The 15,432-nt window shown below is 43.2% G+C and overlaps 1 protein-coding gene across 1 annotated transcript in view; it reads right to left on the bottom strand.

Moving 5' to 3' along the window:
* Positions 1–779: 779 nt before the first annotated feature.
* Setbp1 (SET binding protein 1) overlaps positions 780–15,432 on the bottom strand; it is a 365,848-nt gene continuing 351,195 nt past the window's right edge. Inside the window, exon 6 of the mRNA XM_032886020.1 lies at positions 780–6,045. Within this exon, the coding sequence (XP_032741911.1) occupies positions 5,435–6,045 (611 nt within the window). The 3' untranslated portion in view covers positions 780–5,434. The remainder of the gene's footprint in view (positions 6,046–15,432) is intronic.

The raw sequence follows: 15,432 nt of genomic DNA, 5'->3' as shown, positions 1-15,432 counted from the left end.
AAAAGGGTAGGCTCATAACCTTTCTTATGTCGTGTATGTCGTGTTGGCTTTGGGACATGCAGTCTTGGAAGACTAGAGAAAGAAGGGGAAAAAAACCACATCCTATGTGTATTGTTATAAACTAGAAGAAAGTACAGACTGCACTTGACAGTTTTCCAAATGCAAAGTAAAATTTAGGACAGGAAAGGAGGGAACTGAAAAAAATGTGTGCGCATGTTTTTCCCTGTGACTCTTTCTTCCTTTCCCCCATCTTCATATTGCTTAGAAGAGCTAGTTTGTTGGTTCAATGGAAGGCACGCACGTTCGTTCAGACGCAAAGGTACACAGTGTAGGTAGGCAATGGTAGGTGAGCAGTAACTGGCATTTATTACAAAGTTGAAGTAGCACTTGGCGTCCAGACAGGAACTCTTTCTTCAGGAGTATGAATGAAACCACAGAAAATCTGGGACGGGAGCTTCATTCCCATCCATATGATTTTGCTAAAACCTTAGGCTAAGCCAGGTCTCCAGCATAGTGAGATTGGCTGTTAGGACGAAATCTCCACTAGTCTGAATCAACCTTTGCAGGATATCCAGGGAGGAAAATATTTTCTGAACATAAACCCCGCAAATTGGACTCAAATTTTGTCTTCAGTGTATTTCCCAGAGACAGAAGTTGGGTTAAGATTTTGTCAATGATTGGGTATCCACTTGGTGTGAGAAGAGACCCTCAGATGCTATTAAACTGCCTACTGATGTGAACCAGATGGGAAAGAAAAGAAAAGAAATTCACAACTCATGTTAGACGGAATTGAATGTCTTTAATTTCACACAATGAATAACATATGAATAGGATCAACTTTTTTTTTTTAATAGTTAAGTGCTCTGTACTGTGCTAACCTGATCTGGTAGCGAAAGAGACTGAACTTTCTTTTAGAAAAAAAAAATGTTTAAAACCCAACATCTAAGACCATGGGAGAGCATGACAGTAAAGCATGCCAGATGTCGCTACGCCTCAAATGACAGCAAGTCCATGGTCATTCAAATGTACAAAAATGCTTTTATGAATAAAAACTGTTACAAAAGAACATTTCAAACAATGTACAATTTTTCTTGCCTCTATATTCAATAAAATACAAATACATTTTTGTTCTAAAATATGTTTACATACAATCAAAGTAGAACATGCAAATTACACTTTAAAAAAGGCTTTTAAAAACCACTTATGAATACAAACTAAAAATTAGCCAGAAGGACTCGTAAGACAATCTTGTGCCCATTTTTTTGAAATATATATGTACATATTTAACACATCATGTGCATTTATTATTATTTAAGAAATAGATTTCTTTTTTAAAAAAGGAAGAAAAAGAAAGACACCAATCCAGGGCAGAACTACCCTTCCAGGTCGACCAGTTGGCAGCTCTTCGGTTTTCCCCTCTTTAGTGTTTGTTATACCTGGGCAAGTGGGAGACAGATATCCAGGAAGTTTCTTCCTTGGTTTCTATGTGCTTCTATGACTGTTCCCCAAGTGACAGAGTCCAACAGGGAAGGCAGGCTCCTCAGTGGGTGAACTCTCTTAGAAACACGAGGCAGAGGGAGCCTTGCTTTGTGGAAAGAAACGTGAAGAAACACCAAGAAGATGCTACGGTATATTACAGTTTGAGTTTCTAGGCACTGTGATGACATTATCTGTAAGCGCTGGCATTTGGACCATTGTGATATGATAGGGTAGTGTTGAGAAAAATGTCTATATTTATGTACTTTTACATAATGAGTAGGACTGGAAATCCTGTGACATAACACTTAAATGGCTTTTGAGGCATCTCGGCTCCTGCCACTCCCCCTCTATGCTACAGTTGGTATTTAAAGGCTTTGGAAATATCGGTATAGACTTTTAGACAGTTCCCAGGTCAACCTTCCTAGTGATAGGGCAAAATGCACTCCACGAGCTCATTATCTGAATATTGTTGAGTAACGAGCCAGGAGCGAGATTTTCTACTTAAGTCTTAATACCAAATCCTCTCTGATCTGCTTATAATATGTCACCTTATACTATAATTCTGTCACCACTTGCTTATCATACTTATAGATACAGCAATGTGCAGAACACACATTTTTTTTTTCCTGCCATTGAACATGGCCTCCCACTGCAGACGGCAGCCAAGTTTACACACCATTCTACTGCCAGCCCTCAGTCACCTTCGCTAGGCTGCCAGTGACTGCCGAGTCCTGGTCTTGCCAAATCACAGAGCAAACTTCCATGTTTTTCCTTCCTATGACCTTTCCTCCTTGGCTGATAGCCACAGCTAGGCTATTTGAAGAAGTCAAACTTCCGTTCCTCTCATTTGAGATGAGGGGTCAAAAAGCAAATGGCTTTCTAGTCCCATAGTAAGGTGGATTAAAGACCCATCGGCACCTCTAAGGAGCTTTTGCATCTACGCTTATCTTCTCATCTCTAATTGGTCTCCTTATACTTCTACGTGGGTCTCTACTACTTGCTGAAGGAGTATTCTAAAAAGTAGGGAAAAAATTGATATTAAAAGCAAGGGATCATTACAAAATGTTTTGTGGGTCTGTAAATGGAGTCTTGAGGTTGCTAAACAGCCTCTCTCAGAATAGAAATGCATCCCCAGAAGGCAGTGTTGTGTGGACGAGAACCTCCATACTTTGAATCAAGAGCTGGGTTCTCTTCCTGGCTCTAAAACCACTTAGATGTGGGAATTCAACTGGCTTCACGGAGGGAGGGGCCTGGGCCTGGTTAAGGGTGTGGATAGGGAATACAGACGTAGTTGTGCAAGGAGATAAAGTCAGGTTCGGGAAAAACAAGAGAAAGACAGAAGTATCGGTGAGGACGTCACTGGGTGGTGGGGAGCCACGGTGTGCGTGGAGGGGCTTGCTTTGCACCATCAGCTGCTGCTTGCTCACCATGACACTCTTTGGTCCTCTAGTCTTCCACACAGTTCTCAGAGCTTGCATGCAAGGATTTCCATGGGACTCGTATTTAGCTCTCAGATAACAATACACCCCAATCCATGCGTTAAGTGGCAGATCCACTGTAGCTCTCCTGGAATATTTATGTTCGTTTGGAAAATTCTAACCCAAGCTTCCTTTGAGCTAACCACCGACTGCAGGTTAATACCAATCAAAGGATGGATTGCATTCTTGAGGCTTACTAAGCACCAGCTTTATCTCTTCTGTAGGAAGGTTTAGGCTGCTTACGGATTCGGTTGGGAGACTGTACAGCACGAGAATGGAGGAGGAAAGAAAGAAATGGTTTTCAAAGTCCATCAGGAAGAGAACCCTCTTTATGGCTTAATTGGAAATGGAAATGTCTGCTCTTTCGTAGCAATGGTTGGGGGGAAGGGGGCTGAACTGTGCCTTCCTCCCTGTGACTTTGGAGCTACTCAGACATGGCTTGGGAGTGACAGATTGGAAATGGCTGTTTAGATTTTGCTGTTCAAATTGTGTGAAATGCCATGGGTCAACCCAGGTCACAAACTGAGTATCTAGGATAAAAGCGTGAAATAAGCAGAGTCCTTTAAACGCATGTATTGCTAGGATTAAAAGAGACTGACCAAGCAGGCTGCAAATGACGTGAAGAACATTTCGACAGTGCAGAACAGGATGGCTCTGTAATTCCAAGCAACTGTTGGTGCCCCGACTTAGCGGTGTAGTTATAAGTATATTAAATTAGGACTTTCAAATTTCCTTCAGTAGATACTACTCACTTATTCTTTCCTGTTTCCCCCCCACCCCCCAAAACATCCATCTCTCTCCGAGAAGGAGATCCTGTGTTCTGAAGTGATGACGCAGTTTCTTAGCTAGTTCCCGGCTTTCTGTAAAGAGTCTTAATTTGGAGGTAAACCAGTATCCTAATTCCCCTTGGAAAATGTGTCTCTCTTTATATAAGCTATGATGATGTCAGGTATTCAAAATGTCTTGAAGAAGGGGAGGAGTAAGGGAGGGAATTGAGAATACTTATTTGAAATCTCCACATCTGACTTTCAACAACATCTACGGCAGTGGGTTACGTCCGAACTTGGGCTGCGGAAATGGATGACAGACAGAATTATCTGTCCACACTCAACCAGAGGCTAGGGTACAACTTGGATGAGAAATGTACAGTTGGAAATCGACCATTTCAAAGACGATTTGTCACACACAGTTTGCATCCATGCAGACTGAGAGATTTAAAATTACATTATGTACAGCAATGCTTTAGTGAATTAAGGCAACCACAATTTGGAGACTTGGTCCAAGGTGGCTTGATGCAATTGGAGTGGTGATACCCTTTGAATACTTTAGATAAGAACACTTACTCCCCTTCGATTTTAAGGAATAATTAAGAGATAATGGACTTCTACTGTCTTTGTTTCTTTTCCTTAACAACCTCTGGCAGCTCTTTGCACGAAAATAATCAGTTACCAAGGCATTGCTAGACAGTTTTCTCTGGTGGGCGTGGGATTTTGATTTTTGGTGGCTTATCAGTTATTCCACTTGCTGGGGGGGGGTTATTAAAATCGGTTTTTTTTCCTGCCTATTCGCCACTGATATGTTTTAAGTATAAAAATAACCTGGCTGACACCCGGGTTGATGTATCCCTTGGTTGCTGTGAGTCACTTATTAAAAAGCTTTTATCTGTACTGAGTGTTTCACAATGATTGGGCTTCAAAGCCGGTTGGTTCCTTGAGGCAGGATGCGGAAGAGTGTACTTTACAACGCGAGTAAAGTTCACCTTGTTTACATGTGTACCACAAAGTTGAAGGCAGCAAGTTAACGGGAGTACAGGAAAATACAACACAAAGGAAAAGCAGGAAAAGACAATGCAAAAAAAAAAAAAAATCAGTGTTACGAGACAGGAACACGAGCAGATCTAAGGTCGCCTATCAGTCCAATTCCACCTTCTGATCACAAGATTCCCTCTGAGCAACTGTGCTGTTTAACGGAAAGATTCATCTCTCGGGTCACTTGAAGATGATGTCGGTGCCCCAAAGCCTAGCGGAGTTTGCAAACCAAAGGAAATAAAAACCAATTATGCGGAAGTGGCTTACAACAAGCCAGCTGGTAAATTTGCAGCTTTGCTCCCCCTTGGAATGTTTGCTAATGGTGTTTCCCATTTAATTTTTCTGACCAGCAAATGAAATCGGAATCACACGGGCACACCTGGGATGAGGAAGGTCAGGTGGCCATCATTGAGCACCAGCTTTGCGTTCCTCTGTCTTCTGCAGCCCGCGAGGATCCCGCCACTGTACAGTAGCCGCAGCTACTTTTTTTTTTTTGAGGGGGTCCCCTCGTTCCACTACCCCAAGAGCTCCCCATAGCTCCACTCTGCCCATCCTGCCCACCCGCTGCAGAGAGGGGCGGAGTGTCCCCGTGGCTGGGCATCAGCCCCACCCTGGCTGCTGTGCTCCCCCACATCAGTCCCTGTCTGGATCCTGCCACCCAGGCTGGCCCTAGGGAAGGACATCACTCTCGCTGGCTCGGGACTTCCGTGGCCTTTTGGCCTTCACCTCCTCTTCCTGGGGAAGGGGCTGCGGCGGGGGCTGCGCGGGCTGCGCTGGGGGCTGCGGTCTGTGTTTTCTCTTCCCGCCCCGAGAGGTCTTGGGCAGCGGCGGCGGGGGCGGTGGTGGTGGAGGCGGGGGCGGCGGCAGTGGTGGGGGCGGCGGGGGCAGAGGTGGAGCCTCCCGAGCCATGTGGATGACTGCCTCGATGGTGGCCATCACTGCATCCTGGCCCGAGGCCGATTCCAGCGCGAGGGGACTCAGGCTGGGCTTCTGGCCTCTCTTGCTGGGTAGGTCGATGCACTTTTCCAGCACCGGCATTTGGTCTCTGGAGTCCTCATCGAACTGAGAGGGCTGCTTCCGAGGCCGGCCTCGCCTCTTCTTGACAAAGTTGTTGCCCGTCTTTGATTGTCTCTGCAGCCGCTTGGCCTTCAGGATCTTGTTCACATGGTCCAGGTTCTTCTTGGTGGACAGAAGCTTGGTGTAATGGCACATCTTCCGCACCTCGCATTGGATGGCTTCGATCTCCCGTCTCTTGAATCGCTTCTTCAGGGAGGAGCTGGCTGCAAGAGACAAGAGCGGAGAGGTTGAGCACTTCGTACAATGCGCTCCATAGGGCGTCTCTCTATTTAAACAGAAAGTAACAAAAGTAAACATTGGTTCTCTATGTCACGTGTACAAAGCATTGTTTACATTATTTCAATCCTCACAGTTATGCAAAACACTGTGATTGGTACGCTTGGTGTTTTATTTCACCGTGTCTTTTGACAGATCTCCTTATGCAGGGCAGGTCCTTAAACTTTGGATCCTTTTTGGGCGTTGGGAAAGGAAGCTTTCACGGCTCTGCTCGACTCCCTCCTCCCTCCTCTGTTTAAAAATAAGAAAACTGAGGTTCAGATCTCCCTAGAGTCTTGGAGGCAATGATAGAAAGAACAATATAAGCTTTACATTTCCTTCCTTCTTTCTTTCCTTCCTTCTTTCTTCTTTCTTTCATTTAGCCCTTTGACATTTGAACAAATTCAATTAAGCACTAGTTGATACTTTTCCTTTGTCTGACCTTGAACTGGTAGTTACACACGGCCCACCCACGTCATTCAATCAGATCCTACTGTGAGGGGCTTGTGCCTGAACACCCAGCTTAGGAAGGTGTGGTCTTTTAATACCGCGCCCCCCCAACCCCCCCACCAGCCAATATTCTGGAGCTGTCAAGTGACCTGATGATGCCCAATTAACCAACTTCTTCCTAACCTTCACCCTCTGGGAACCTCAAGGGCAATATCCGCCAGGTGTTTCTCAATGGTTTACACTCCCCTGCTGAATGGTTGTTTGCAAAGGGCCCTTTTCATGTGCTGCTGGCCAGATGCTCCTCTATTTTACGAGCCTAACTTCTCAGGAAGTCCTGTACTGTGCCACTAAATGGCCTTCAGAACTGCTTCGTTTTGAAGTTCAGACACCATAAAGTGTGAATGGCTTCAAGACATAGCCAGCCCTTTTTCACCCTCAGTCCATTCTCCTGCTATTGTCTGTGAGCAGCACCTATGCATGGAGTACCTGTGCACTGGCACCCATGCAGCCATACCTGTGTGTACCTGCACGCAATCGCAGGCGTGCTGTTCATCTGTTGGGCTGGCTGCTAACCCTTGGCAGACGTAAGCGTTTCCTCAATGAATTTTTGCTGCTGCTGGGATTTGCCCCAAAGAAGCCCACTTAAAAGACTGAACTCTAAAGGGGGCATTTTTTTTTTCATTTTACTGTGTTGTTTTCTCGTGTGTTCCCTGTTATCATTTTTTTCATCTATTAGTTGAAAGAATAAATACCTTAAGGGAGAAATGAGAAAATATGCTTAGCCATTGGCCAACTGCTCTCAGTAGTCTTGGCTACTCCCACTTCATTCTTTCCATGGTGCCCCACTTCTCCCTCATGCTGTGGCCCGTCACAGACTTCCAGGAGGGTTTTATTTGAAGTTATTTATGCGACTAGCCTCATGGAGTGGGAAGCGCTGAGTTCCATAGGCCAGGTCAAACTGCCTCTGCTTTTGGGCAAAGGTCAGCTAGACCAACTGAGCCATGAATAACTACTGAGCGATCTTTAAAATAAGTTATAAAGATCAAAATAGAACAAAGCCCGGAGTGAGCTTCTGACTCTAAAAATAAAACTTTTGTAGTTAGTCTTGTAAAAAGAAAGGTGGCTCAATTATCAGTCCTCGTGGGGCCGTAGGCAGCTCACAGGCCCCGCACCGCGCCTCCTGAATGGGCAGGATAGAAACTTGCTTCCCGGATGAGACCAATCCTGGCTGCCTTCCAGTCATAGCCTTTGGATGCTTTCTCCTTTGGATTCCGAAGGCAACATTTGCAAATGGAGGGGCCAGGGATTTCTTATGAGGCCTTGCTGGAGACAAGCACTGGACTTCATGCACAGAGATTCTGAGCAGTTAGAAATATGCCGCAAACCTCCCGGCATCATTGTGCAGTTTGCTCTGTAGTCTATACCACCTATCAAGGAACTACTGGATGGATGATGTACAACCCACAACGTCAAGATGCTAATTTTGCAGACCTATAGCACAGCTAGGTGTAAGTATAAGGTAATCTTATCAGTTGTATTATCTGAGTAAACTTGACAGAAATGCTGTCTCATGAACTGGATGCTCATTCGGGGGTAAGTAGGATAGACAGCCAGGAAAAATGAAGTTTGAGACGGAACCTAGTGTCAGCGATGGCGAGAGGAACCTGAAACCCATGCGGGTGGTTGGCGGGGTATAAATTGGCACCACCATTTTGGACAGCAATGGGGCAGCAACTGCTAATGTTGACGGGATGTAATCTTAGTGCCCTAGCCACTGCATGTCGGGATTGACTCCGTCACTTATATGTAATAAGAGACAAAAGACTTAGATGAGGATCCCTCCATGTTCAGCCAACGCTACAGGAGAATGGAGAAAACATAAACAGTAGGCGGAAGCTTAGGAGCCAAGGACAATATAGGGAGATAGTAGACCCATATACATATACATATACATACACATACACATATACATATACATATACATAGGGATGACAAATTTAGAAGTTAAACTGTATGATTACATTTAAAATGTTGAGCAAAAATTTCAAATTGCAATTTTTTTAAAAAAATAAAAAAAAGTCATTTTTGTAAATTTAAAGATGTACATCTTTGGAATTTCATTTCATCTTCAAGAACCAACCGAAAAGCTCACAGTGGCCACTTTGAGGAAAATCAACAGGGGGAGAAAGACTCAGTGAAAGAGGAGTTTTCAATATCTATTTTCCTCCAAAGTTAACTCATAGAAGGGTACAAAGCTTTTAAACTAGGGCTGCCCAGCAGAAGCCGCTGAATGGTGAAAATGTTCTTTATGGGAATGGCGTGGGCTGGTGTAACTGTAACTGCGGCCTTTGTAGAGGGGACCTCGGCCTGTGTAGAGGGGACCGAGGCCTGTGTAGAGGGGATTGTGGCATGTGCAAAGGTGGGCATCCTTGGCTACGGCCTGAGTTCTACAACATCTGGAGTACACTAAGACCCTGTCTCAAAAAATAGAAAAGAAAAGGAGCAGAATAAAGAGGAGGTGGAGGAGAAAAAGAAAGAAAGAAAAAGAAAGTGGTTTACACCCCGCCACACCAGCCGGCAGTGACCTATGGCAACTAGCACCCCAAAGCAGCAACTATGAGGGAGGAAGTGACTATTCCACTCAGTGTAAAGAGTTCCTGTGTACCTAATGGCTCCTTTCTGGGCAGGATGGTGGTCACCATGGTGGTGAAATACCAATGACAAACTGCACTTGGAGGTTCAGTGAGTGAAATAAGGATTGGTGGGAATTCAAGTTAAATGACTGACGTCTGCCCAAGAAATTATTTGGATGAGCGTAAAACTGATTATAAAGTTGTAGAGGAGAGAAAACAATCTTACTTGGCTATCATTTTAATAGGTGTTAAAAAAGACACTTTGCTAGCATCCACCTCTGTATTTGACATGGTAGAGAAAGGACTGAAAGAGCTGAAGGGGCTTGAGACCCCATATGAACAACAATGCCAACCAACCAGAGCTCCCAGGGACTAAGCCACTACCCAAAGACTATACATGGACTGACCCTGGGCTCCAACTGCATATGTAGCAGAGGATGGCCTTGTTGGGCACCAATGGAAGGAGAAACCTTTGGTCCTGCCAAGGCTGGACCCCCAGTGCAGGGGAATGTCGGGGGCAGGGCGGGGTGGGAAGGGAGGGCGGATGGGGAGGGGAACGCCCTTATAGAAGAAGGGGTGGGGGATGGGATGGGGGCTTATCTCCGGGAAACTAGGAAAGGGAATAACATTTGAAATGTAAATAAAAAATATTCAATAAAAGAAAAAAAAGAGTCTGAAATAAGATTTAGGTTAAATCCTGCCTGGGTATTGCTTGGTATAATTGTTGTTTGGGCTTTTTTTTTTTTTTTAGGTAATTACTGTATTATTATTAACTTTTAACTTTTCATTGCTTTGCCTCATATGAAAGCATCTGGAACTGGCTTCCAAAGAGGAAGAGAGAAAGAAGGCAGAAGCATTGCTGAATGGTGACTGATCAAGAGCTGATATGGCTGAGGCTGAGTAGTGGTGTATGAGGTTTAATAACGCCACTTTGAGCTGGTATAAGCTTGACGGTTTTCAAACTACAAGCTTAAAATTATGAGGTATACGTGGCAAAAATGCATTTCTTGGGCTCTTAGGACAGGAGAGAGCTACGGTTTTCATCCTCTTGAGGGTTCTCTTCACAGCTTTGGGAGAATGAGCGATTCACCATTTCTCTGACGTCACACCGGTTACTACCCTCCGACTTAAGGGTATGGGACAACGATGACGTTCTCAGGTCTATGTTGTGATGATCACATAGCCATGCCATCAGCTAACGTCTATTTGACACTGGGTTTGATGACAATAGCCCTTTCTTTTGGACACTGTGATACCTGAGGTGTCTACACACGCAGGGACCTGAATCTTGGTTTGCACTATGCTTACTTTTCCAACTTTCAGTTCAGTCAGCTTCCTGCGGATGAAGGGCACGGTGCAGCAGGGTTGACGTGGCCTTGTGCAGGGCTGGTAGAAACACAGGTGAACTATTCACCACCAGCCATTTCATACTTCTGGCTCCCTTCATATGTTTTATCCCAGGCCAATGAACTAAATGGTTTTCAAGGTTTTATTTTTTTCTAGATTTCAAGATTGCCACAAGTCTTACCTCCATTTAGTATCAATTGCCTTCGCAAAATGTGGGATGGCTTTCTAAACTCTATTTCTCCTCTAATAAATTTGAAACCTCAGACTGGGAAGAAGAGTGTTTCGGACTTGGCAAGGTTTGGTATTCACAAATCTTTCTCCTTATTGCTCATGATTCCAGCGTCCCTCTAACTGTTTACAGATTTTCCTTTCTTCAAATTGTTTCATTATTGGACAGTAATTTCTGGGATCTCGCTGCAAAGATTGATTCCATATTTGCCCTCTTTCCTGTCATTGTCCTCTGTCTTGCCTGTTATTTGCTACGCTTACAGAATAATTATGACAGACCCAGGCAAAATACAGATTTATTTCTTTATAACTGCAAAAGAGATCGTTTTCTAGATCCCCAGAATGGCCAAGCAAATGGCGAAGATGCTATTGTTGGTCCAGACAACACTTTCAGAGGCCTGGGTTATCGCATTTGCTGACTTTCTCACATCTTTTATGATACAGGAAGAGTGGCCTTAGCGATGATTCTTGTTCCCAGACTTTCAGATCTGTGTCAGCACTGTGAGCTGAGTTCAGGGCTAACTACCAAGCCTTGGTTATTTAGAAGACACTAGAAATTGGTTTTGATGTTGCTAGATTGCATTTTGTTCATATTAGTAACACAGTCTAGTTATATAAGACAGATTTGGGTGGGTCGTTGGGGAGGCAGATTTATTTATGGACTTAAGAGACTTTTTCTTGGTTCTGAATGCCCCTAAAGGGAACCGTGGTCAATATGGGGGAAGACTTTTGGGATAAAGACAGCTGGGAAACTATTGGCCTTAAGCAGTAAAGGGAGATTTGGTGTGAATTGATTTCTGGATTGATGAATGCTAGAAGGTTCTTCCCACAGATCACATCTCCCCTGTCCTTCCTGAGCTTCAAGGATAGGCACAGCTAGGCATCAGCAGAAGATCTGGAAGATGCTGTTCGGTCAGCATATGTGAGCTTAAGAGAAGTCGGCTACCTGATGTCACACAGTGTAAATTGTACATTTTGTGTTCTGTACTTGAATTTGTATCAGTAATGATTTTTAAATTTGTCTTAATGATGTTTTGTATTACTTCATGGGAAATATGTGACAACCTGCCTTGGCGAATTTAAATTAATCCTCTCCAGAATCCCTGGCCTTAAAGATTCTTTTGAAAAGGACAAGTTATTTCTTTTGGTTGAGCTCCTACAGGGGAAGGAAGTGTTGAGTAGCTGCTGGACAGTAAGAGTACTAGAGAATACTGCTCTTCACATTTAGACATTGGATTCAGGGCCTATTCACCCGGTGAACTGCTTGGTATTGTAGACTTAGAAAGACAAAACAACAACAATAACAAAACAACAACAGCAACAACAACACCACATTGCTAGAACGTCAAAAGCCCTCAGAGAGAACTTTCCTAGTGTTGTTTTTACTAAGTTAAAATGGCATTGAATCACCTTTAAAATCAGAATGTTTACACCCACAGACAAATGCTACTTTCAGCTTTAATCAGGGACATTCTCTTTGCAGTGAACAGCAGGGACTACAGAGATTCTTGGCTGCTCAAGGTGCTCAGAATAGGGGTTGGTGTAGTTCTCACCCATAAGCAAGACATTTATACCACTAAAGGCTCAAGAAGGAGGGGGGAAGAAGGAATATGAGAACTGGGAAGTAGGAAGAAAAACTGCACACATGCAGTTTTCTGGGTGTGACACACCCATGGCAACCATGGGCTCATAACAAGAGTTATCTTCACTGGGGATGCCCAGAACTGGACCTGTCAACTGCTGGGGGGGGTACATGAGGAAGACATTTATGAATGCTATCCCTACCTGTTGAACTATTAGCTACTGATAAATTCTGGGAAAGGGGGGCTCCCTGTCCTCAGTTGTGTACCCACTGGTGAGCCCGTCAAGCTCTGATGGTTAGTTCTAAATCTATTCCCCTACGGGGATCTCGGTTAAATTCAACAGATCACTAATAAACAAAAGCAAAACCAAATAAACATGATTTAGGATAGGCATCTGTAAGGAGGAGAAGAAGTTGACAGAAGTTGGAAGAAGCCAAACAACTGTGGACATGAGAATAATTAGAATGCAGTACAGTATATTCATGCATGACATTATGACAAAACAAATCTAATGTTTTAAAAAGCAGAGCTCGGGAGATTATCATGATGGGTCACGTTCTCCACTTTTTTCCCTTAAAATTATCTTGTAATGTGGTATTTCTTTGAAGTTACGGTCAGCTTGGGTTATACTGCGAAAGACCATCCTTTCTCAACTCTAACAGCTTAGAGGTCTTCAGATAATTTGCCCGACGGGAGATGAGAAGGAGTAGAGTGTGGAGTTACTGTATGTTCACCTTTATCTGAACTGGGAGGCGACACCAGAGAGCAAGTGCTTTGAGCAGCTAGCTGCCCGTGTCCTGTGTCTTCCCATAGACATTAATGATGTTGGCAATTTAGAGCCTGCCTTGCGCTCTCCTGCTCCCCATATCTCTTCTATTGTCTAACATCCCTCTCTCTCTCTAGCTTCCCAGTGGACACCGCATTTCCCTAAGAGGAAGCAAATTTATTTGACTGCAGGATTACTGCATTAATAATTTATGTTCACATTATCAATGTTTTATCTAAAAATTAAGAATTAAATGAAGCATTCTAATGAATTATATATGGGACCAGAATGATGTCCTCACTTGTCCAGGACATGCATCTGCCATAATTGGACTTAAAGTTTCAAGGGGGAGAAGTAAGTTCACAGGTATTCAGGGCTTAATGGAACATCTTACAAGCTCACTGTGTTCATGTGCTGTCGATCAAACTTGGATTATGAATGTTATAGCACGTCAGCCCTCGAGGTTAATTTTGGTAAGACAAGAATTTTAAACAAAAAAGTTCACTCAAAGTACTTTGTGATGAGATAAGACCCATGGGATAGTTTATGTATCACAGTAAGTTGTCTTGTTTTCTCATCGCAGACTGTATAAATGACTTCCATAAAAACGACTTGGACAACTTTCTTTATAAAACGAGAGTTTGATACAAACTCATGGTTTGGTGTACCCAGGGTTATGACTAATGCCATCTCATAGTTGCTAAAACACAGCAGAACACTTAATTTCCCTACAGGGTAGGATAAGGCCCCTCTAGATCACAAAGACAAAACAAAACAAGACAAACAACCTCACGCTATGGAAAGAACACTTTTGCTAAATGCTTGGAAATTTATTCGTTATTTAGTAATTTTGTTCCTGAAAATGATAAGCTATAACCAATGAAAATATCCCTTAAATCTGAAAACTTAAAAGCTTTTATTAGCAGAGTCAACTTTAGAGATTTGTCGACTCTCATAGTCAACATTCGGAGATTTGAACTAATTACAAAGTGTAATCAATGCCTTCTGGTTTCCAAGATCACCTAACCTTTAATAGGAAAGTGGCTTGCCATGTTCCTGAGCAAACCTTGTCTAATTGATGTTGAGAATGAGGAAATGTTATGACTAAAGTACAGCCAGGGATGCTTTTTTCTTTGGGCCCTTATCTACCCTCAGAACCTATATCTACCAAGAAGAGACACAGTAAAAACAATTCAGACCCTCAAATTATATTATCGTAAGTGTGAAAACACAAGGGAATTAAATAAAGGTTGCATGCAAACTCTGTTCGTGTTCCTTAAACCACTGCCAAAATTGTAAAATTGGTAGAAAAATTACTAGCAACAGAGTCCTTTTGTTTCATTGATGGAATACATTAAATGGAATGTGGAATTATTTTGCAAAAGTCATTTATATGTGGATTATTTCATTCCTTCAAAGTTTATGTCTTAAAAGGGAAACATGTTCTAAATATGCATTTAATGGGATGACTCCTCCCAGTGATGTCATGGGATGAAAACCACTTGGAGTTTACTATCCTGAAGTTTTTATGTGCTTGAAAATATTATACAGCATTTATTCATTCATTTAGCATTTTAACTCTAGCTTTTATCTCTCTCTGAGCTCATGTCTAGGAAGTACCAAAGGATGAATAGAAATGCCTGGTCCTCAGAATTGATAAGACAGTTCCAGCTTGGAACTATGTTGGTTAGGCAATTTTGAAGTCCTGGTCTCTTGGTTTTCAAAATACTTACTTCATTGAGCATGGTGATACATTGCCAAGCATTGATGAGTTTACAGGTTGAAAAAAAAAATCACCCCAGGCTTTAAATAAATAAAGGCAGCGATAATACAGTTGACAAAAGTCTGAGTCTACCAAGAACATTGGTAGGGATGCTCTAAAGAAGGCAGTGGGATTTTGATTGATCCAAGAAAGTTGGATGAAGGGCAGGAGTCGAAAGACTAAATCGTGAGCCTGGGAAGCCTACAGCTCCTGTGCATGTTCCCCAGAACTTCATCAGACGCACCCCAGATTGCCTACTAGGCACTGACAAGAGATCTTTTCTGTAGTACAAAACAAAGCAAAACTTATCTGGAGTCTGGAGTTGCTACCTGGGCTTTTGTTAAGTAGTGAATTGGAAGAAACAGCAACTACAAACTGAAGGCAACCAGAGAGCCACTAACCCATGCTATTTCAGTAAATGTTGGCTTTTGCTGTAGCATGGATCAAGCCCACAGCCATGAATAGACCCCAGCTTCTCAAACGCCAGCTAGGACCCCAATCTGTGTCCTTTTACCTGAACATGGGGACCAGAAAGAGGTGGAAAAGGGTCTATGGGAGCGTTTGGA

The sequence above is a fragment of the Rattus rattus genome, chromosome 15 (genome assembly GCF_011064425.1).
Source record: "Rattus rattus isolate New Zealand chromosome 15, Rrattus_CSIRO_v1, whole genome shotgun sequence".
NCBI classification, from domain to species: domain Eukaryota; kingdom Metazoa; phylum Chordata; class Mammalia; order Rodentia; family Muridae; genus Rattus; species Rattus rattus.
The sequence above is the reverse complement of the archived record's forward strand: the minus strand, read 5'-3'. Positions and strand labels throughout refer to the sequence as shown.